Source organism: Gracilinanus agilis, chromosome 6 (assembly GCF_016433145.1).
Source record: "Gracilinanus agilis isolate LMUSP501 chromosome 6, AgileGrace, whole genome shotgun sequence".
Taxonomy (NCBI): Eukaryota; Metazoa; Chordata; class Mammalia; order Didelphimorphia; family Didelphidae; genus Gracilinanus; species Gracilinanus agilis.
This window is the reverse complement of record NC_058135.1, coordinates 173,021,441-173,045,094: the sequence shown is the minus strand read 5'-3', so window position 1 is coordinate 173,045,094 and position 23,654 is coordinate 173,021,441. Positions and strand designations below refer to the sequence as shown.

The 23,654-nt window shown below is 33.9% G+C and overlaps 1 protein-coding gene across 1 annotated transcript in view; it reads right to left on the bottom strand.

The window, feature by feature from the left end:
• Positions 1-23,654, bottom strand: part of ATP8A1 (ATPase phospholipid transporting 8A1) — a 279,653-nt gene that overhangs the window by 180,317 nt on the left and 75,682 nt on the right. The window contains exons 11-14 of the mRNA XM_044681740.1: positions 18,316-18,385; positions 13,206-13,333; positions 8,910-9,021; positions 3,442-3,607 (exon numbers count right to left, since the gene is read on the bottom strand). Of these exons, the coding sequence (XP_044537675.1) occupies positions 3,442-3,607; positions 8,910-9,021; positions 13,206-13,333; positions 18,316-18,385 (476 nt within the window). The remainder of the gene's footprint in view (positions 1-3,441; positions 3,608-8,909; positions 9,022-13,205; positions 13,334-18,315; positions 18,386-23,654) is intronic.

Here is a 23,654-nt window from a genome sequence, read left to right as displayed (position 1 = left end):
AGAATAGAACAATTGGTAAAAAAAGGGGCACAAAAATCCACTGAACAGAAATTCTCAAAAGGTAGAATTGGCTAAATGGAAAAATATATTTACAAATGCACTGAAAGGAAGAACTTCTTAAAACGCAGAAATAGTCATGTAGAAAAATAGGTACAAAAATTCATTGAGGAAAACAACTCTTTAAAAAGTAGAAATGACCAAATGGAAAAGGAGGAACAAAAGTTCAGTGAAGAAAATAATGCTTTAAAAATTAGAATTGGACCAGTGGAAGTTAATGATTTTATGAGTCATCAAAAAGTAATCAAAGTCAAAAGAATGAAAAAGTAGAAGAAAATCTAAAATATCTCATTGGAAAAATAACTGACCTGGAAAATAAATCCAGGAGACATAATCTAAGAATTAGTGGACTAACTAAAAGCCCTGATTAAAAAAAAAGGGACTAGACATCATCTTTTTATGAAACCAAGAAGGAAAATTGCCCCAATATTCTAAAACCAGAGGGTAAGATAGATAATAGAAGAGTCTACCAATTACCTCCTTTAAGAGATCCTGAGGGGCAGCTGGGTAGCTCAGTGGGTTGAAAGCCAGGCCTAGAGACAAGAGGTCCTAGGTTCAAATCTGACCTCAGATACTTCCCAGCTGTGTGACCCTGGGCAAGTCACTTACCCCCCGTTGTCTAGCCCTTATTGGAGCCAATACACAGTATTGTCTCCAAGATGAAAGGTAAGGCTTTAAAAAAAAAAGAGTGATCCTGGAAAGATAATCCCCAGGAATATTATAGCCAAATTCCATAACTTCCAGGTCAAGGAAAAATATTGTAAGTAGCCAAAAAGAAATAATTCAAATATTGTGAAACCATGGTTAGACTAACATAAGATTTAGCAGCTTCTACATTAAAGAATCAGAGGGCCTAGAGTATGATATTCCAGAGGGCAAAGGAGTTAGGACTTCAACCAAGAATCACTTACCCAAAAAAGCTGAGCATAATCCTTCAAAAAAAAGAATGAATATTCAATTAAATAGAGACTTTCAAACATTCTCAATGAAATGACCAGAGCTGAATGGAAATTTTGATTCTCAAATTCAAGACTCAAGGGAAGCATAAAATGGTAAACAGGAAAGAATCAAAAGACATTCAATAGGCTAAATTGTTTCTATACTTTCAGATGATTCTTGTAATTCTTAAGAACCTAAGAACTTTATCATTATTAGAGCAAATAGGAATAGCCAGAGGGCAAGGATGAGAGTTGAACATGATGCAATAAGATATAAAAAAGTAAAATTAAAGGATGAGAAAAAGGAATGAATTGGGAGAAGGGGAAAAGAGAAACAGAATGGGGTAAATTATTTCAAAAAAAGAAGCACGAAAGCTTTTACAGTGAAGATGAAGATAGCGAATGTTAGTAAGAGAGCACTTGAACCTTAATCTCACTGGAATTTGCTCAGAGGGAAGAACATAACAATCACTGGGGAGAGAAATCTATCTTCGTCTCCAGAAAAGTAGAAGGGGAAGAGAATAAGAGGAGGGGGGTGGCTGATAGAAAGAAGGCAAATTGAGGGATGTGGTAGTCAGAAGCTAGACACATCTGGGGATGGACTGAATGAAAGGAGAAAAGGATAAATGGGGGAATAGGATGGAGAACAATACACAGTAATTATAATGGTGAAAAAAAATTTACAAGTCTTTCGAAAGGCCTCATTTCTCAAATAGAGAGAGAAATGAGTTGAATGTGTAAGAATACAAATTATACCCCAATTGATAAATGGTCAGAAGATATGAATAAGCAGTTCTCAGACAAACCAATGAAAGCTCGAGTCAGGTGAAAAAAATGCTCTGAATCAGTGATGGGCAAACTTTATAGAGAGGGGGCCAAAGGAAAGGCCTTTGTCTATCAGTCTGTTTCTAAGGCAACTCTTTTGAAGCTTCATTGTATTGTATCTTACTCATTGTATTTGTCAGATTAGGAATAATGTCACGCATGGGAGAGAACATTTCAGGGTTGGCATCTGGCCTATGGGCAGTAGTTTGCCCATCATTGCTCTAAATCATTATTAATTAGAAAGAAATTAAAATTTTAAAAATCTGAGGTGCCACTGCACCCCTATCAGATTAGTTATTATGAAAGAAAAGGTAAATGATAAAACTTGGAGAGGATATAGGAAAAATGAGAGACTAATGCACTGTTGGGGGAGTTGTGAACTGATTTGACCATTCAGGAGAATAATTTGAGCCCATGCCCAAAAAGGGCTATAAAACAGTACATATAACAGTACATACAGCAATATAATTACTAAGTTTATATCGCAAAGAGATAAAAAACAAAAAGGGGGAAGACCTGTATCTACAAAAAAATTTTAAAGCAGCTTTTTGTGGAGACAAAGAATTGCAGAGTGAGTGGATACCCATCAACTGGGGAATGGCTAAATAAGTAATAATATAAGATTGTAATGACAAACCATTGTGCTGTAAGAAATGATGAGCAGGAGGAGCTCAGAAAAACTTGGAAGACTTAAATGAACTGATGCAGAGTGAAGCAAGCAGAAGCAGAATTAACATTATATCCAGTGACAGAAATATTGTATGATGAATAATTGTGAATAACTTAGCTATTCTCAGCAATATGGTGATCCAAAACAATCCCAAAGGACCCATGATTTAAATAAAAAATGCCATCTGCTTTCGGAGAAAGAATCAATGGAGTCTAAATCCAGTCCAAAGTGAATTTTTTTTCACTTTCTCAATTTTTTTTGTTCCAGTTTCTTTCTACAAAGGATTAATATGGGAAAAAATGTTTTATAGAATAGGATGTAAAAGATCTATATCATATTGTTTAACATCTCATTTGGGATTGGGGAAAGGAGAGAGGGAGAGAATTCAAGACTCAAAATTCTTTAAAAAATGTTGGAAACCTGCATGATAATACATGTATAATCCAGATCAAATTACTTACCATCTATGGGGAGAGAAAGGAGAGGAAAGGTGGGAGGGAGACAATTTGGATCCTTATAATTTTTGAAAAATGTATGTGGAAAGTGTTATTGCATATAATTGGAAAAAATATCTCAATTCAAAATGAAATAAAAAGGAAAGGGGAAAAAGTTGGAAACTTTTTACATTTAATTGGAGGAAAATAAATTTTAGTAAAAAATAAAATATTAAAATGTTAAAAAAAAAGGAAAAAAGGAAAAAATTTATGTCACTACCTGGATTTGGGAAAGTGTATGATATAATACAACTCATGACCTATTCAACTACATTTAGATATTAGAGAATTGGTATTTTTATAAGCTGAGCCTCCTCTGTTCTAAAAGGATTCATATTCACATATAATCAAATAGCTTTTTTCATTACTTTCAAAGATCATGGTTAGAAACGATTTAAACATAAGTACCAAAATCATCCTAAAAACATTTTTTGGACATAATAATGTTAAGACTTACAATTGAGATTGAGATACCAATCCCTTCCAGAATGCCTTCGATTCCAAATAGCTGACCCAATGGAACAGATGAGAGACATGGCAATCAAGATACAAAACAGAATTAGAATTTGTATGTTTGTAATCCTTTCTACATTGGAGAGTTTCAGTGGTGGGCTTGTTGAATTCTGCAGAAAAAAAGAGAATATAAACAACCAAAATGAGTTTTGAAAATATGCATGCATATGTGTATGTTTTTATATAAAATAGTTTATAAACCATGCAAGCTATTATTTCCTATAATTCGAGTTCAAACTATTCATTAGTTTAAAATGGGAGAAAAGGTTTGTTTACAAAAGGTACAGCTTATCTCACAAATTCAAATTCTATATTACAATTACTGAATTCCTCTAAAAGTAAAATAAACAAAAATCCTTTAAAAATAAACAAAATATCTCCAAGTGTAATTTATATAAAATGTTTCCCCTTTCAATTAATATGTGTCTATGTTTTTCCCTAGAGATAGCCCTGCAACCTCCAATTTTGTTCATTGGGAAGGGGGAATTGGTTTTGGCTAATCTGAGTTCCCTTTAAGTTTCAAGCTGTTACCCTGTTTCCTTTTGCTTACCAGCATCCTCCCAAACTTTAGTTTCTCTTCCTTTTCTCCCTAAGAAAAAGTCCATCAACCCTTTAAGCATTTGAAATGATTTATTGTGAAGCTCTACAAAGGAATATAGAAGGTCAGGGGATAGGGGGAAAAATTTCAGTTAATGGATGAAAAGTTTAATTTATAAAAGGTCCAAACAAGTACGCTTGCTCAGAGTAGCTAGATGACTCAGTGAATAAAGTATCAGACCTGGAGATGGGAGGTCCTGGGTTCAACCAGTACTTAGTCTTGATTCTGAACCAGAAAGTAAGGGTTTGTAAAAAATAAGATGAACACAGAAGGATAGATTTAAAAATATTATGGTTTTAAAAGATTTATTGGTAGCCATTAGAAAAATGAAGCCACGTGCCATGCTAGCTTAGGATGTTTAAAAGACCTGCCATTACCTGCCCCCACCATGCTGCTTCAGGAGGAAAGTCCTGGCACTGGATTTAATCTTGTATACATCATTACGTAACTGTCTACATCATTACACAAGACAGGAAGCCAATGAGCTCATGGGAAATTTAGTTCAGAGACTCCAAAAATTCAATAACACAAATTTTAAAAAAAAAGTACACCTGCTCCTTTTCCATTGACATTAGTGATGTCAAATTTGGGGCACATGAGGCTCAACCCCCCCAAATTGGTCTAAAATAGGTTAAAATGTTATTGAAGAATATTTAATAAAATATAATAAAAACAGATAATTTTACATTTTAAAACAGTCAAAATGTTGCCCACAGGGGCCACTGTGCACAAATTAGTGGCTCCTATTGCTATTTGAGTCTGACTCCATTAATGCACCTGATATTTATCACTCTCCTTTGCTTCTTCTTGCCATTAAATATTTCTTTTAATATTAATTTACTTCTAGTTCTTTCTAGTTCTGTAGATAGTTGGCTGACCAGAACTACCCTTTGCAGATTTCCAAAATTTCTTTCCCAGTAATCACTATAACAAGGAGGATTATGGGTCTAATCAATCAACTAACTAATCAATCAACTAACAAGCATTTATGAGGCATCAACCCTGTGCCAGGCATTGTGCTAAGGGCTATAGATACTAGTCCAAAGAATGAAACAATCTCTATTTGAAAAGAACTTATATTTGATGGGAGAGACATACATACAAAATAAAAAGCAAAGTAGCTAATTATGAGGTAATTTTGGAGGGAGATATTGGAGAGATCAGGAAAGACTTTATGAAAAAGGAAGATGGTCCTTGAACAGACTCTTGAAGGAAGAGAGAAATTCTACAAGGTGATGGTGAGGAAGGAGTGAATTCCCACAAAAGGGATGGCTGGTGCAAAGCTACAGAGAAGGGAGGTAAAGTATTGTGTGGACAAAAAAGGCCAGTCTGGGTAGACTGAAGAATGTAGGAGGGAATTAATGTCTAGTAATTGTAATAATTAAAATTATGAAGCTGAGAGTAGCTTTATGATTTTATTAAATCAAAGTAGTAATAGTAAAGAGAGGGAAAGGTAGGAAGGAGGTAGAGAGGTATTTAGCTTACTAATCTATTGGCCGCCATGATGGATTGAGGCTAACTTCTGACAATGGCTCCTCCAGCCTCCACACTCCAGCCAGAAGACTTACTTCCTGCTGGGTCTCCCTTGGTAAGCTCTCAGGAATCAACCACTGCTTCTTAATTTGCCTGGACGCCCAGAGGGGCAGTGCCTGTGGAATCAGTTTCCTGTCTCATTGGTCACTTGGTTCTTTAATTTCCTTTCTCTGAAGGCTTATCTATACCTGAATTTCTGAATTTACTCAGTGGTCTTTGACAAAGCAATATAATGGAGAAATTCTCTTCCAACATAATGCTGAAAAGATAGGTTGGGATCAGGATAGGAGAGGTTTTAAAAGCCAAAAAAAAAAAAAAAAAAAAAGGAGCATGTATTTTATTCTAATAAGAGCCCTTAGGGATGGTGGAATAAGAGAGTCACGTGGTCAAATCTACACAGGAGGGAAATTACTTTGGCAGCATTGTGTTGGATGGACTGGAATGATGACAGATTTGAGGCATGGAGATCAATCAGAAATCAATCATGATAATCTAGGAGAAAAGTTATAAAAACCTGAACTAAGGGAGTTAGCTGTGTGAGTAGAAAGAAGAGGTTGGATTTGAGAGATGATGTAGAGGAAGAAATGGTGAGATTTGGCAACTTATTGGATATCGGGTAGGAAGAAAGGGGAGATCTTGAGGACAATGCTGAAGTCATGAACCTGGGAGATTGAAAGCACGGAAGTGCCTTTGAGAGAAATAGAGAATCCTGTAAAAGAGGATGTTTGGAGAGGAAAGAGGATGAGGTCAGTTTTGGACTCTTCTCCTTTTTCTTTTTAATGTCCTTAATATCATCTCCCACTTTTCCTTTTTCCTCCCAGTCTGATGAAGAAGTAGCTCTTTTGGCTAAGGCCATCATCCTCTCTTACACGTGTACATTGCATCCTCACCCTCTTTCTCTACTCAACTCAGTCTACTCAGTGATCCTCTGGCTCAAGACTTCAACCTCTCTTAAGTTACTGTCCAGCTTCCTTCAAACATGCAGTTTTCCTCAGCCTTAAAAAACCTTTGCTATATCAAACATAGACAGTAAATTTTTCATGTTCTATATGTCTCTCCTCTCTTTATCAGCCAAATTCCTAGAAAAAAAACTATTTATTTGTTGTCTACTTTTTTCCCTCCTATTCACTTCTTAACCCTTTGCAATCTAACTTTCTATCTTCATTCCATAAATGAAACTACTCTCTCCAGTTACAAATGAGCTCTTCATTGCTAATTTAATGGTTATTTCTTAGTCTTCAACTTTCTTGACTTGTCTACTGCAATTTAACCCATTTTCTGCCCTCATCTTTGGGTTTTCATAATAATACTCTCTCTTTTTTCCCTTCTTATGCTGACCAGTCTCTGTATTTCCTTTAATGGCTCATTATTCATATCACATTCCCTAATTCTAGGTATCCCTCAAGGATTTCTTTCTCCCTGCTTCTCACCTTTCCTTTTCTGTCTGAATACTCATTCTCTTAGCAAATTTGAAAATTAAAGGGCCGATATCTCATTTTCAGACAACCTACGCAGAGACTTCCAAATTTTATTATTCCTCAGCTTATTTATCTTGGGTCAAATGGCCAAAGATTAGCAAGGGCCTTTTTGCCCACCTGCAAATTTCCAAGCTGACACCACTCTTCTCTATCTGGGTATCTCTCTTAAATTTTAGTCCATAGTGTTTTCTTCACTTCACCATTAATTTATTTTACCTGTTCTGGTTGCCTCGAAAGCTTCTTGCCTTCTCATCTTAAATTATGTTCTGATTGGCTGCCTTCTGCCTTAATGAAAAATATAGCCTTTTTTACCTATGTTACATGAATGACAACAGAGTAAGAAGACATTTCTAGACCCATTCATTGATATTCAACCTGCATGGCTGCTTCCACCACACTCATTTGTTTTCTCTTTCTGTACCCGCTTTCTCAGAAAGACAGACACTGACATTATTTGCCAAGCTAAAATGACAGGCATCAGTGGCATTCCCTCTGCTAAAAATCTAATCACTCGCTCACTTTTGGGTAATGAATCACTAACTTCACAGGGTTCCCCCTCCTGGGGATGAGTCCTGAATACAATCATTCTAATAACAAAAAAAGCATTACCATACAGCCTCATCCATCTATTCTGACTCACTCTAAGATCTAAAACTTTCTGCCACATTCCATGGCCAATATTATGGGACTGATGGATGCTCATGAAGAGTTCTCTATAGTAATTTGAGAAAAGAGAAGTTAATCATAGCATAGTAAAACTAGTAGGTGTCAAGCCACCATCTCCTCCTGAAGGCCACTTGTTCTCCAGAATTGATGGGAGAGACATAAGTGGGGTGATGGTGAGATCATTCATTCAGTGGCCAGGTCCTTCTATTGGAGGCAAAGAGATTGAAAATTACATTATTTAGAGCCCTAGGTAAGGAAGATGTACTAGCAGTTGAAGTAGACAGGTGGACCTGTGCATAATTAAATGGTAAGCTCTGAAGAGATCATTTGAGTGATGGGTGGCTGGTTGACATTTAGTTTACTAAACAATCCCCGCCCTCAATAGCTCAATACAGTCAACTAGCCACAGGGATGGAGAAAGGCAAATTTGCATCTTTCTAATTATCCTGAAGATGCTGCTGCCTGACCCATGTTAAGCAAGTGAAATAGAACTTTTCATATATGGAATGAAAAGCTAAATCCATCCTGATTAAGATAAAATTAATAATGGTTTCCTCATGGGTACGGTTGGTAGCAGAAGCCCAGGGTGATGGAGGTATTTGTTGACCTCTACAATTCCCAGAATTATTGCACTACTCTAGTTTATGTTCTGCTTCTTCACCTACTATTTTTCATTCATAATACTTTAAAAGTCACTAAGGTGAATATTTAAAAAAGAATAATTTTAAGAAATAGATACATTTGCAAAGGATCTGTGTTTTTGTCATAATGGAAGTTCCCACTAGACTCGACAAAGTCTATTGTAGGAACTCTCTCCATCAGAGTAAAATGCATCCCATCTAGAACTTAGTGACTAAGTACCAGGGAGTTGCCAGAGGTACACAGAGGTTATGTGATATATCAAAGTTAGTGCTAGAGGCACCATTTTGGGAGTCTTTCTCACTAAGAAACTCTTCGGCTACTTTAGAAAATTATATCCAGAAAACATATGAACACATAGCTTACCTTGGTAGTTAAAGTAACAGAATAATAAATCTGCTTAACCAAAAAAAACCCATAAAAAAACAAGAAATTAAATGAAAAATACAATTAAAAAATAGTTACCCAGAAAATTTTCACAACTCAAGGAAAACCTACCTGCATAAGCTTGGTATCATGTCCAGTATAGACCACGATTCCATGAACCCACTGTGTATTTCTTAATTGAGCTCCTCGTAGAAGAATTTGATCAGCTCCCAGGGGAACAGTTCTGTAACCAAAGATACATTATTTTAACAGTAAAACCTACTCTTTCTAAGACATTTTAAAAGTATTTTGTTCAGTCTTCAGAAACAATGAATTCTACTTTAAAAAAAATTATGACTTCTATATCCCTGATGTGATGACTGTTTTCCAAAAGTGGCCCCAAGAATTTTTGGAATTACTATTCTTTCTGACATGAGTGCATGTAAGGAAGATGGAAGGAAAATTTGACCCTGCCCTTTTCCATTATTAAATGGTTTTTTCCCCACCATATAAATTGGTACTCAAATGACATGGAATATTTTGAGCACATGAACATTTATGCTTTTTATTGATTGAGTCTGATCTACTCTGACTTTTAAGATGCTTAGCTTTGATACTGTCTTCTCCTTCCTCAAAAAAAATAAAAAGAGAAATGTCTTAAAATCTCCTTTTAGCCTGGATAAATATTAGATTTCAAAATAACTTCACTTATCCATAAAACATGCATTGGTTGCTTCCACATTAATCAACGCCACCTCTTCCTCCCTCTCTTTTCTATTTCCATCTTTGGACACCCTGGGGTCACTAACCAATGATATGCTAAAATATACAGCTTCTATTTACTTAATTAATAATATGTATTCTTTGGAGAATTGATTAATTCAAATTTTATAAGCATATTCTAAGTTCTGAAGGATCTCATTGAAGAGACAAGCCAAAACTGTTGACATAGTTTATTATCCAGCAGGCCAGTCTTCCAATAATGAGGAGGATTAAGAGTAGTACTAGGAAGTACAATGACCTTAAACTTTCAGAAGATTCTTCTGAGAAAGTAACAAAAAAATGGGAGTGAGGAGTTAGTTTAAGAAAGCAAATAATTAAATTTAAACCTTTACTACCTTTTTAGGATCAGTACTATGTATTAGTTCCAAAGCAGAAAAGCAATAAGGGTTAGGTAATGGATGTTAAGTGATTTGCCCCAAGGTCACATAGTTAGGAAGTGACAGATTTGAATTCAGAACCTCCTTTCTCTAGGCCTGGATCTTTATCTAATGGGCCACCTAGCTTCTCCTGAAAGATGCTTAACAAGAAAAAAGTGTTTTTTTCAAAACATGCATTACAAACTCAAAAAAAGTCAAATAGAAACTTAATAAGAAAAATATAGCGTTTAGGAGGGAGGAAGAAAGGAAAATCTATTTCTGAATAAACAAGAATTAAAAAAAACTTTAAGAAAAATTATATTTAAAATTTGGAATTTCTTAGGCATTTATAATATATTAAATAACATAGAAATATAAATATATTCTATCAAATGGATAAAAAATGTGAATTTCATTTCTTGTAAGTCTATATTGTGGACACATGAAGAAATAGATCTTCCAACATGGACCTCTGGTGTCATCTTTTTTGATTCACTGAATTATGTGCACAAGCTAATTTGAAAGGTAGAGCCTTGATTCGCATGAAGTTACTCCAGCAAAATAAAGCTAACATGAAAAAAAAAACAACAAGTAATCATATTGGAGCAGGGAAAAAAGAAATAATAGAACCATCCAGATTCTTTGTGAAAAACAATACTTCTTTTTTTGGGAAGTCACAGAAGGGAAAAATACTTTTCTTCTCTCTGTTCCTCTTTAATTCAATGCTCAAACCAGGCTTTTATCTGGCTAACATGTGTTCGCTTTACCTCTAAGAGGTTTTAAAGATTTTTAAAGTTGTTAGACTTAAAGCTTTAAAGAACTAAGCACTGGGGAAAACACTCAGATGTATGAGCTGACATATCGATCACTAAACAGGACTATAACAGTCACATTTGTGGTCAATACCAATTCAGTGCTAATATCTTAGTGACTGAATTCTACAATTTCTACAATAGTCATAGACAAATGAAAAAGCATAGATAAGTGACAGAGAAAAAAGAATACTGGCTTGAAGTTAAGAAAGAGCAGGCTTCAAATGCCAATTTCCTCACTCACTTTTGGCAAGTCAAGACTTCTTCTCAAGTATAAAAATAAGGATGGTGATGATAATACTTGTAGGCACTTATTTCGCGCGCTCCCGCGCACACGCACACACACACACACACACACACACACACACACGTACTTTGTAAATGCCAGACATTACTTTAAGACATTAAGAGACCTAGAGTCTAGCCCTGGTTTTGTCACTAGCTCTAGTATTCTTAGACAAGTCAATTAAGTACTCTGGGGCAATGCATCTTCATCTATCATGTGGGGATAGGTCCTACTTATATCACAAATTTATAAGAAAAAATTAAATTTTATAATTATGATGAAGTTGGCATCCAAAGATGAGGGAGAAAATATATTTCCCTCCTCCTTCTTTGCAGAGGTGGAGGACTACGGCTATGGAACACTGCACATGCTGTCAGATTTGATTGATGTTTTGGTTAATTTCATTGACATGTTTTTTTTCTTTTATAAAATCCTTATTTAAAAAATGGAAAGGAAGGGATATATTGAAGAATTAAGAGGATGTAAAATGATTAAATGAGATAACATTTGTAAAGCACTTAGCATAATGCTTGCTACATAGTAAGTACTTTAAAATGTTTGTTCTCTTTCTCTTTTCCTTAAAAACAAAACATATCAACATGTTTTTAAATTTGAAAGTATTTTGAAAAGTTATAAATGTCCCAGAAACCTACGAATCTGAAACTGTATATTGAGCAGTGCATTAAAGTAGAGTGGTTTGGCTTCAGGGGCACAAAAACATAGGGAAATTGGTAGGAAGATACAGGTGCCAGCTAGGTGAGAATAGCAAAATTAAGACATGGCACACTTAACGATTACTCATATTATTATTAAGGATTCACTGCATAGGATTTTGGAAATTATATTAAAATTATAATGTTTACATTATATTATTAATATTTTATTTTTATTCATTAAACCTATATTTATTTATTAAATTTATTAAAATTTTATATTTATATTATAAATTAAGAAAATACATTCAAAACACTATCAATCATGCTTCCAATGAAGATTAAATTTATTAAATTCATGGCAAATTAAAGTTATCTCATATTTACCTCTAAATATGAGTAAAACTAAATGATCACCCTAATGCAAATATTAATAATATGGAAATGTCTAAGTACTTACAAATAATTATGAATTTGTATTTTTTTACAAATTTATAATTATAAAATAATTACAAATAATCCAGTGTCAGAAACATATAGAGTCAAATTCATGTAAAGCACATTAAAGAGACTGCATTACCATTCACTAGGGTGGGTCTTTCCACATAAACTTCTGATGGATATTTTCTTCTGTTACAATGTGAGCCTCTTTAAAACAGGGATTGTCTTACCATTCTATATATTACCAGAATTCAACACAGTGCTTTGTACATAGTTTAATAAATGCTTTTTTCAATTCATTCATGTATTCACACCTCAGAACTATAGCTATGATGGCACATTCAGAATCAATGGCACTAGAAGGTCTTAGAACTGGCCATTAAATCAGGAAATTTATTTGGAATTATTTGCAACCTCTTTCTTGGGAATTAGTCTGTCTTCTCAGGGTACTCCCATATTAGAGGAAATCCTAGACTGAGATCTCATTGTTTTGACCTGTATTATTACCTCCAGCCTCCTATATATAGGTCTAAGTCAGGATCTACCAAGGTCATCCTGGGAGTCCCTGAAAATGTCCAGGAAGAAGAGGTTGGGTAGGATTATGCTTGGGCATGAATATGACAGACACTAAGTATTCCATTGATTCTGCTTTAACTGACAATGGACGTTCCTCTGAGGGCATGTGTTTGTTAGATTATCAGCCTTAGGGAGCTTCTATTCTTCCATTTACCTACATAATTAAGTTATTATAAAAAAATAAAAATAAAAAATCCTGGAAACCCTATTTTCAAAACAGGGTTCAAAGTGAATTAAAGTATCAATATTAAAAATTAACCAATTTCTAAGTTAAGCTTCATATATATAAGTGAAACCATTCCATAAGAGTATATGTAGGCTTTAAACATTTTTTAATTTATTTGTTTGTCACGTGAAAATACCTATTAACTCCTCCTTCTTCTCCCCATTTGAGAAGGCATCCTATGACAAAAAGATGTTAAAAATTATGTCTTACTTAATTGTTTATTCTTTATGGAAGCTCTTTTAAAACTGTGATTTATTTTGTGCAGTAAATAATTTTGAATACAGATCATACATACCCATGTCCATCAAGCCTAATATTTCCAACAAAATCATAAAGATGCCGGTTTGGACTCTCACATTCAATTCTGCCAGAAATTCTCATTAAACTGTCAATATCCTTAATCTCTGATGTTGCTGGTAAACCCTGATTTTATCAAGAAAAAAAAAAGTTAATCATAGTTTGAACACATTAACTGACACACACATAACTAACAGGATTTATCTCAATCTTTCAAGAGGACAAAAAGTGACGATCTTTTCTAATACTTCCTTTCGGATGAAGTCAAAGTATTAATTAGAGGGAATACCCAAACCCTTCCAAATATAATATAATTTTTTAAAGGGGAAATATAGAGTAGCTTTTGTGAGAGAATGTAAACAAAGTATCTAGGATGAAGTAGTGGTGAGAAGTTCAGTTACAAATATGATACTTTATTCTAATTCTCTCTAGAGGACTAAGTTCTACCAGGAAGTAGGTGTGTTCTCTCACCCCTGATTAAGAATGGGAACTTTGCTCTCAATTTACCACAGTACCTTCTATTATTAGAAACAACTTTGGCTAACTGCTCTCTTTATTCTCACCTCTTCCTACTAATTTGAACTCAGGTGCTAAGTGCCATTCTAATTTCATTAAACCACTAACATCCAAGTTACAAATTACACAGCTCACCTAGACTCTAGGGAACTAATTATCTTAAATAGTATTTAAACTGTGCTCCCCATCTCCAAATCTGTACCATTACAATTTCCAGATGTAGGGGGTCAGTGGAGTCGGTGGCTCAGAGAGGAGGAATACTATAGGTTAGAAAATGAAAACATCTTTCTGAACTTAGTGAATTATTTTATAGCATCTTTGGAAATAGCCATCCATTTATTTGTTAGTTAACACAAAAAAAATTGACTTTTTCATTTTAATATGAGAATACCGTAGTAGAGTTATTCAGTTAGCACAAGACATTTATTAAATGCATGTTTTATGTGCCAGGCATGTAATAATAATACAATGATATACAATACAATAACATGTAGTTAAAAGATACCATATGTAAAGTACTTTTCAAACCTCAAAGAACTACAAATTGATGATGATTAACAACTCTAAATATATTCTATTATTTTAATAGCAGGAGAATTCTTGAAGAGATGGGAGTCATTTGTGAAGGAAAAAGTGTAACTAATTTATAATATTAAGATATGCCAGAATTCCATATGACCTAAAGCTTTGGGGGCAAGTTAATTTTATTAACTCTTTAACTAATTAACTTATACACAGCTAAACTAAAACCCCAGGAATGAGTTTCCTGAAACTGTGTTTCACACACACACACACACACACAGACACACACACACACACACACACACACACACACCCCAGCCTCTCTCCTGGGAGTTATCTATCACGACCATAAACTTTTCCTGCCCTAGATGAAAGCTCCACAAATACTGCCCTACTCCTTGGCACAAGTATAAGTGGTACTTCATTCCTTTTTTCCTCTTCTAGGTAATATCTTAAATCTATCAATTTCTACTGCTTCTTTATATTTGGATTTTCAAGAATGATGAATTCCTAAAACTCTTATCAGAAGTCCCAAGCTACTGATTTATTCTGAGGTATGGTCCATTGCATACCAGCTACAGTCTCCTCTTTCTCCCTCCAATTTATGTGTTATCTTCTCCCATTAGAATGTAAGTTTCTTTTTTTTATTTTGAATGTAAGTTTCTTGAGAGTAGGGACCACTTTGGTTTTGTGCGCCCAGAACTTAGCAAAATGCCTCATATAGCAAGTGTTTAATGAATTAATGGATTGTGTATGTATGTATGTATGTATGTATGTATGTATGTATGTATGTATCTGTCTGTCTAACTATCTATCTCTCTGTCTGTTTATCTGGCTGTCCAACTATCTCTTCCTTTGATCTTTCTGTGTTAAACTATTGTTTGGTGCCTTTCTTTTACTGCCAAACTTCCTGAAAAATCTTTTAACAGTTGCTTATCACCTACCAAATAAAATTTTTAACTCTTTAGTTAACTGTCATTTAAGGTCATTTTCAATCTGGCACAACTTTACTTCTGTTTTTGCTTTTTAAAAAAAGATCTTTTATTTTACCAATTACATGTAAAATTTTCCACATAAGTTTTCTGAAGTTATAAGATCCAAATTGTTTCTTTCCTTCTCTTTCCTTCCTTTCTCCTTCTTGGAGATGGAAATATGGTCTGGGATATACATATATTACCACCTAACTCCATATTGTTCATCATTGTAGGAGAATACTCATAAAAACCAAAACCCCCAAATAAAAACCTGAATAAACTAAAATGACAAATTGTATGCTTTGATTTGCATCTGATTCTATTGGTTCTTCTGCTGGAAATGGATGGCATTCTTTGCCTACCCTGCATTTCAATTTTTACCTCATGCTGCTCCTCTGTTTACCAAACTAATTCTAAGAATCAAAATCATTTTTTTTAAACCCTTACCTTCCATCTTAGAATCAATACTCTGTATTGGCTCCAAGGCAGAAGAGTGGTAAAGGTGGGCAACGGGGGTCAAGTGACTTGCCCAGGGTCACACAGCTGGGAAGTGTCTGAAGTAAGATTTGAACCTAGAACCTCCCGTCTCTAGGCCTGTCTCTCAATCACTGAGCTACCCAGCTGCCCCCTCAAACTCATTTTATATCTAATCTCTGTGCCTTTTCTTAACATTGTTTCCTTGCCAGAAAACTGTCCATCACCACTCCTGGATTCTTTACTGGTTACGATCTTACCCGACTATTAAGATCCAATTCAACTCTCATATTAATTGCCTGATTTAGAGAATCATAGAGAGCTGGAAGGCATTTTAACAACCATTTAGTTTATCTTTTAACCAAATGAAATCACCTTTATAGCATGTTTGACAAGTAGTCATCCAGTCTTTTTCTGAAGAATTCCAATGGGAGGAAACTCACAATTTTTCAAAGCTACTCATTATTCTTTTTAATATCTCTGTCAGGAAGTTTTCCCTGATATCATATTATATTTGTCTCTCCAAATTCTACTCATTATTCCTAGTGATACTTTCTGGAATCAAATGAAGAAAGCCTGATCTTTCTTTCTTTCCCATTAAAGCCTTTAAAATATTTGAAGATGACCTCCTCCTTTCTCAATCTTATCTTCTTTTCTCTTCTTTAAACATCCCTAATCCATCCCTTCAAATGATCCTCATAAGACAAGTACTCAAGGCCCTTCACTATCCTAATTGCCTTCCTTTGGATACTCTCCAGTCTATTAATCAATGTGCATCTTATTAAATGCTTATCATGTTGCAGACCATAAATATCAATATTCTTTTAAAACCAAAGTTCTTAAAACTAAACCCAGTAAATAAAATATGGTCAGAGTAGGGCAGAATAGAGAGGGTTGATTATTTCCTTATTCCAGAAGCTAATGATTCTCTTCATGTAGACCAAGATGGAATCAACATTGGTTTTTTTGGATGTCTCATCACATATTGAAGCTGTATTCCATTTAAATCTTCAGAGATTTTTTCAAATGATCTGTTATCATATCTCTACCCTATTTTATAATTGAGAAACTGAATTTTTGAACCTGGGCATAAGACTTTTATTTCTAGAGCTCCAGGGAGGTTTTTAAACTTTGGCAGTCTAGTTAAGTCTATGGACCCTATCTCAGAATAATATGAACACATATATTTAAATGTATATGATATATAGGATTAAAAAGGAAACATTACATTAACAGACCATTTTTTTACCTATTCATATTCATGTAATCCCTGGTTAAGAATTCCTGGGATAGCTTGGCAAGAGTGATTCTGAATCCTCTATTATTCAGTATGTTAAATTCCTCTGCTCATTAATCATTTCTCCTACACCCACAGCAACATATAGTAAGTGCTTGGTTTCCTCCTGTTTTATGCATTTTTATAATATAACATTTTGTATCACAATTTTTTGTGAGTATACACACACACACACACACACTATACTCACACACACTTTATATCTACCTATATAGGTTCATATTATCTCCTCCATGGAACCACTACTGGAGGGGCTTACAGAAAGTTAGAACCTTCCTTTAGATCACTTAAATTTCAATGATTGTCAGTGGAGCATAAAAACTATCCAAACTGTGATTTCTTGATCTTGCCACATGACCAGCCCTCCTTCTTTTCCATTCATATATCTCTGATGATGTCCTTTTAGATCTCTTCTTATTTTTATTTATTTAACTAGTTAATTAATTTGGAATATTTTTCCATGGTTACATGATTTGTGTTCTTTCACTCCCCTCCCATAGCCAATGTGTAATTCCACTGGGTTTTACATGTACATTGTTCAAAGCCTATTTCCACATTATTAATATTTGCAACAGACTATAGATCACTTCTTTTATGAAATTCTTCTTTGGCAAGGGCTACAGTCTACTCATGACTGGGGTGACTATAACTTTTAATTCTTTGAAGACTACTCATTCCAATGGGGCAAATAAACAATATTACTAAAAGAATATTGCTGTTAAGTCAACTGGCCAAAATAAGAAATTATCATTTCTAAGATAAGTTAGAGCCTTTTTTTAGGAGTAAACAAATATTCAAGCCAGTAAAATGTAACTCTTTAGCCAACTGTCATTTAAGGTCATTTACAATCTGGACTATCTGGTCCTTTAGAGAAACTGCCAACATTCTCTCAAGAGTATGTAAAAATCTCTGAGAGGAGCTTATTTGTTTCTCTCTGGAGAAGGCTCTGTTGCTTTTTCTCTGGATCCTCAGGGTTTACCAGAGTACTTGGCACATAGTAAGAGCTTAATAAATTCTTGTTTATTGACTGATCGATGCATCCTTTCCTAGGCTTCACACACACACACACACACACACACACACAGGACATCACACACACACATGTCCCCAGAGACAGACACACAGACACCAGACTATAAGCTCCATGACAGTAGAGGCCCAGCCAGATTTAATCTTAGCATCTCCTCCATCCATTAGTATAGTATTTAGCATGTACATAATAGGTGCTTAATGAATATTTACACTGAAGATACATGGAAAAAATAAACTTTTAATATCACTTGATAGAACCACTGTGGACACGAAGAAAACAAATGAGATGTTACCTGTCGGATTTTCAGGTTGGTTTCACCATCCAGGTTGGATGTTTCGATGTAACACATGGCCTGGGGCTCACTGTTATTTAAAATTAAAAATCATAAAGATTTAGCCCAAAAAAATCACAGTAGAAATAATCAATTTTCTAAGTGTTCCAACTTAGGAAGTCAAAAATCTTTTCTTCCCTCTAGGTTAGAGCAGTAAAATATAAAAGTTCCCTTTCACATACACCAGCTCAGTTTGAACAGCAAGCCTCAGAATCAGTGTCTGTCTATACATGAGAAACTAATGGACCAGAGTTTTTTAGGATTTATCTTAAAAATGACCTAAATGGATTTGTTTATCATACTATAATCTAGTCTGTGCACCATATAGAGGCACAGTGCAGACTTTAATATGGAAAGGTTCAACAAACTGTGTCAGAGGTTATGGTTTCTTCAGAATATCATGTTTGATTCATGCTCCTAATTTGAATTCTCATTGATGACAGAAATTAGTTGATTAGGACATCCAAGGTTGTTTCCCTTTTATTTTAAAAACACTTTTTTAAAAGTGTTGAATAAATTGGCACTAATCCTAAAATAATTGTCCCCCAAAGAGTCATTAAGTCAATTGAGTGAACAGTTCTCAATTCAAGTGGGCATCTCTCTTGTTGCTTTTTCTGCCATTTTGTCAGGTTTATTTTCTACCCTGAAATAAGTCTCCGTTTCAGCAATAGGAGTGGGAGGAAGGATAGGGTGCTAAAATTAGTTTTTCAGTTGACTTTTTTTTGGTATGTAATTAGTTTCTCTGTAATATACACAAACCTGGGAGGTCTACTTATCATGCCCACAACTGAAAAAAGGAAGCAGTCAAAAGTCACATTGATCTATTTAACATTTGCTTGAGGAATGAGATTGATTTGCTAAGTATCTTTGATAAACAAGCATTAGTAAGCAAATATACTAAAATTTTTTATCAAATTTAAATGAACTTTGTTTTGCTGGGCAAACAACTTCCAGAAAGAAGTTAATATGTAGCTAGTTAGATAGGCTGGTAAGTTAGGAATATCGAGAATGCCTTAATCAATTTCAAATTTCATAAATAAGTTTTACTAAGAATCAATAATGGAAATTATATTTTTATGGCCTCAAGATACGAATGACCAATGATAGGTGTTAATCAAAAGTTGTAAGGATTTACTTCATGTAGTAATTTTGAAAGTCAACTAAATCATTTCACATTCTTTAAAAAAATCTTACCTTCTGTCTTAGAATCAATACTAAGTATCAGTTCAAAGGGAGAAAAGCAGTAAGGGTTAGAAATGAGGGTTAAGTGACTTGCCCAGGGTCACACAGCTAGGAAGTGTCTGAGGCCAGATTAGAACCCATGGCCTCCCATCTCCAGGTCTGGTTCTCGATCCACTGAACCATCTAGCTGTTCCTTCATATTCTTTTAGATTCATAAATATGCCTGCTTATCTCCTATAGGTAAGAGCTTTATTTATGTATATATGTTCATTTTATCAATTTATTCTTCAATACTATTACAATGGTAATTTAGTTTTTTTAGTAACTATTGGTCAGTTAGTTACTTCATTATGTAAAAGTTTTAAATATATAAATAGTTCATGAAATAATCACAAACATTTTCTAACAATGAGGAAGAATAGAAAGACACCAAATGTTAAATTGACCAACGCAGATGCTGTATTGTGGCAGGAAAGCACGTATACTTTTCTTGACTGCTCAAAGCCTCCTTGACATTCAAAAGAGAAGACCTTCCTAATTCTATTTTTATCTCTCTCTCCCTCACTCCCTCTCCTTTCCTCTCTCTTCTGCTCTCCTCCCTCTTCCTTCTCCCCTCCTCTCTCTGTCTCTTTCTCTCCTCTTTCAAAAATAACCATTTCTTTCATAGAAATTAAACAGAAAACTTTTGTTTGAACTAGATCAAATAAAAGACACTCTCAAAATACAAGACATTTTCATTAATCACCAAAGACAGCCCATTACTGAAGCGGTTTTCAAAAGACAGCACTCAGAAAAGGCAGCAAAGATGTTTCAGATAAAGAATCATGCTAGATAATAAATATTTTAGCAAATTATGAGGACATCCAGAATATAGACTACAATCAGAGAGGCAAAGCAGGCTTTGTGATTAGTAAGTGGAAAAATGAAACAAGATGCAGTCACAGGACAGACTAGGATAGAGTTGAAACACATCACAGGAACGTGCACTTTGTTACTAGGAACGTGTTGATAATAATTCCAATGCATGCAGTACAAAATGTACAACATTTAATTTTGTGCAGGGGGTCCTCTACAAGTCCCACAAAACCCTAAATCTCAGAGGATTCATTTTAGAAATAATTGGTGGAAAGTTTCAAGTGGTAAAAAATAAACAAAGAAGCATTTATGTTCTCAAAAAAAGTTGAAAAGCAAAATGCAACCTTTTATTATCATTTCCCAATTAACAGTTTCTTTCATAAGCATTTCTTTAGCTAAATGTCATTTGAATCAATATCCTAAAGAGACAAGAATAAAGCTTTAGAATTTGTTCTTATAGAGATACATACACTAATATTTTATACAAAATTTAAATAAACAAATCTCAGATCCACTTTTTCTTTTGTGCTTAAGGCTCCTATTGAATCCAATAGGAGTTTGAAATGCACAATCAAGGGCCAAAAAGTGACCCAACATCTTCAATTATGTTCATTAAAAGCCTTTAGAACATCTACAAAGTGCCCATTTCTTAGAAAATCAAACATTTTTGTGTTTCAAAGTGACATATTATCCAATAACATCAAGTCAGACTCTTCTAATTTGGTGTGAGGACCCACATACACATTTCCTTTGCAACTTGTTCATTCTAACCTTGAAGAAAGACTGATGAGATCTGCTGGGAGGTGTTCCCCATTGGTCACTCTCACTATTTCCCCTACTGCCACCTACACATCCCATTTTGAAATTATTAGAACAGAAAAAATGAGTAACAAGAAAAAAAACATAAATGGACAAAAGAGACAGAAAATTTGAAATTATTATATAAAACAATACATGTTAATAATAATGTCTAATGGCAAATTTTTCAAAATCTATTTTAATCAGGTCTAAAAAGGATAGGATAGCATTTAAAATTGGTTGGCTGTACAATTTATTTGTAAATCTAGTTTTCAGCTCTAACAAATAACCGTGTTTGCAGGGTTTTTAAAAAAATGTTTTTCTTATTAATATCCTCCAGCAAAACAAAATGATGGCTTCCAACAGTTATTTTATTCAATAGCCTCTTTAGTTAAAAGCTTGAAGACATTTTTAAAAAGAAAACTTGCATTATAAATGCTGTCTATTCAACAAGTACTCATTCAAAACATTTTCCTAAAAATAATATTTTAATATCTTTTCAAATAGAGTTCAAGGTAAGAAATTAACTAGCTAGCTACCATTTTAATATCAAAGCTGTATACCCAGACTTGGAGATGATAGAGAATTAGAAATGTATGGGCTTTTTTTTTTCAACTACTATAGTTGATCTCAGCAAAGATCATTGGGCAAAAATGATTTAGGGGAATAAATTTTGGGGCCAATGAAACAGTTTTCAAATTAATGAAATAAAAAGGCAAAGCCAAGAGCCTGCCTCAACAAGCAACACAGCTGTCCATTGCTGCTGGAGCTTCCTCCTCCTGGATTTGAGGATTTGTTTTGGTAACTATAAAAACAGGTTTGTGCTATAAGAAGGCATTTGTAAGATAATTTACAAAACATCATTGCTCATTAAAATGTGAGAATGAACACAAGCATATTCTTCTGTTCAAAAGTACAGATTTCTATTTCATTGGCCAAATCAGTTCAATTTCTTCTACTTACACTTTCCTTCTTTTGGAAAGAGTGGTGATAATACCTGCTTTATACATTTTGCAGGTTGTTACAAAGAACAAATAAGATTACACATGAGAAAACTTTTTGAAAAAGAGCAACATATTCTACCAAGATAGGAAAATATTGCTATTGGTATTGCCCTGACAAACTTGTGTCTTACACTAATTAATGAATAGTAAAGCTCATTACTTGAGTTAATTACATAAAATACTTAATGACAAGAAATGTCAATTATTTCTGATTCTTCAATAATACTCCTTTGACTATAGTAAAAGAGAAACAAACTCATAACAGCAAAAAAAACGAACCTTAGAATTATCAGGAGACAAAAGAAACTTTTTTTAAAGGTTCATGAAAACAAATTTTCTCATGGATGATTTATAATTCAATAATTGTATTATGTTTTTATAAGATATATAGATAAAGTGAGGCTGAAGGCAAGTAGACACTATTAAAAAACAATTCCCTCTTTCAAAACAGGCACAAAATTGTAATATAACATTTTAATTATTTTAACAAAGGTCAAATAGTTTTAAAAAGATAATTAAATAAAAAGTGATTCATTTTTGTGCTGCCACTTTGGCATGAAAAGACTCTGATTTGTGATTTTGCCAATATAGGGAATTCCTGGTACTTGTATAACTTAGAGATTAACTGGGTTTACCTGAGCTACTGAAAGATTAAGTAACTTGCCCTTGGTTACATGGCTAGTACATGGAAAAGGCAGGATCTAAACCCAAGACTTTCCATTTGGGAATAGTGGTGACTCTGATTGCCTACACTGATTGTGTAAATTCAGAAACTATCTACAGTAACCAAATGACATTGCTATGATGTGAAACATTCTTGAGGCAAAACATCACTTTCAAAACTTGTTAAAGATTAAGAAATAAAATCCCCCCCCCTTTAGATATAAATGTAAATACAAATAACTTTTTAAAACCTTCAAAAGAATACTGAAATTATTCATGAATAGTTTATCCAGTTAGAGAGATAAACTGTTTATATATTTGCTCCCATGTCTTGAAAATTTTTATCAGCACAATTATTTTTCATTAACTCATCACAAATCCAATCACTCTAAGTAATGACCTGATTAAATAGATTTTGAAAAAGTGCACTTTCCACATAACAAATGTGGATTTTATAAATAAAACTGTCCAAGGAAATGATAATAAACAACCTCTAAAATGTTAAATTATTTAAAAATTAATTACTATATTTAGTTTTATGGCTTTTATATAAAAATCATTTGAAGTTTATATTGTATAAAGAATAAAGTCATCTACTATTTGGAATTCTAGTTGTAATACATGGACATCTTAAGGAAATGACAAAGTAATCAAAAATTATTTTGATTCACTGTTCTGATATGAAGAGCTCAAAAGAAAAAAATGCACTTTCAGTGTATATGTGTGTGAGAAAAATCCATTTCAAATGGTAATATTTTTAATCAAATAGCAATATTACAAAAGAAAAAATAAATTTTA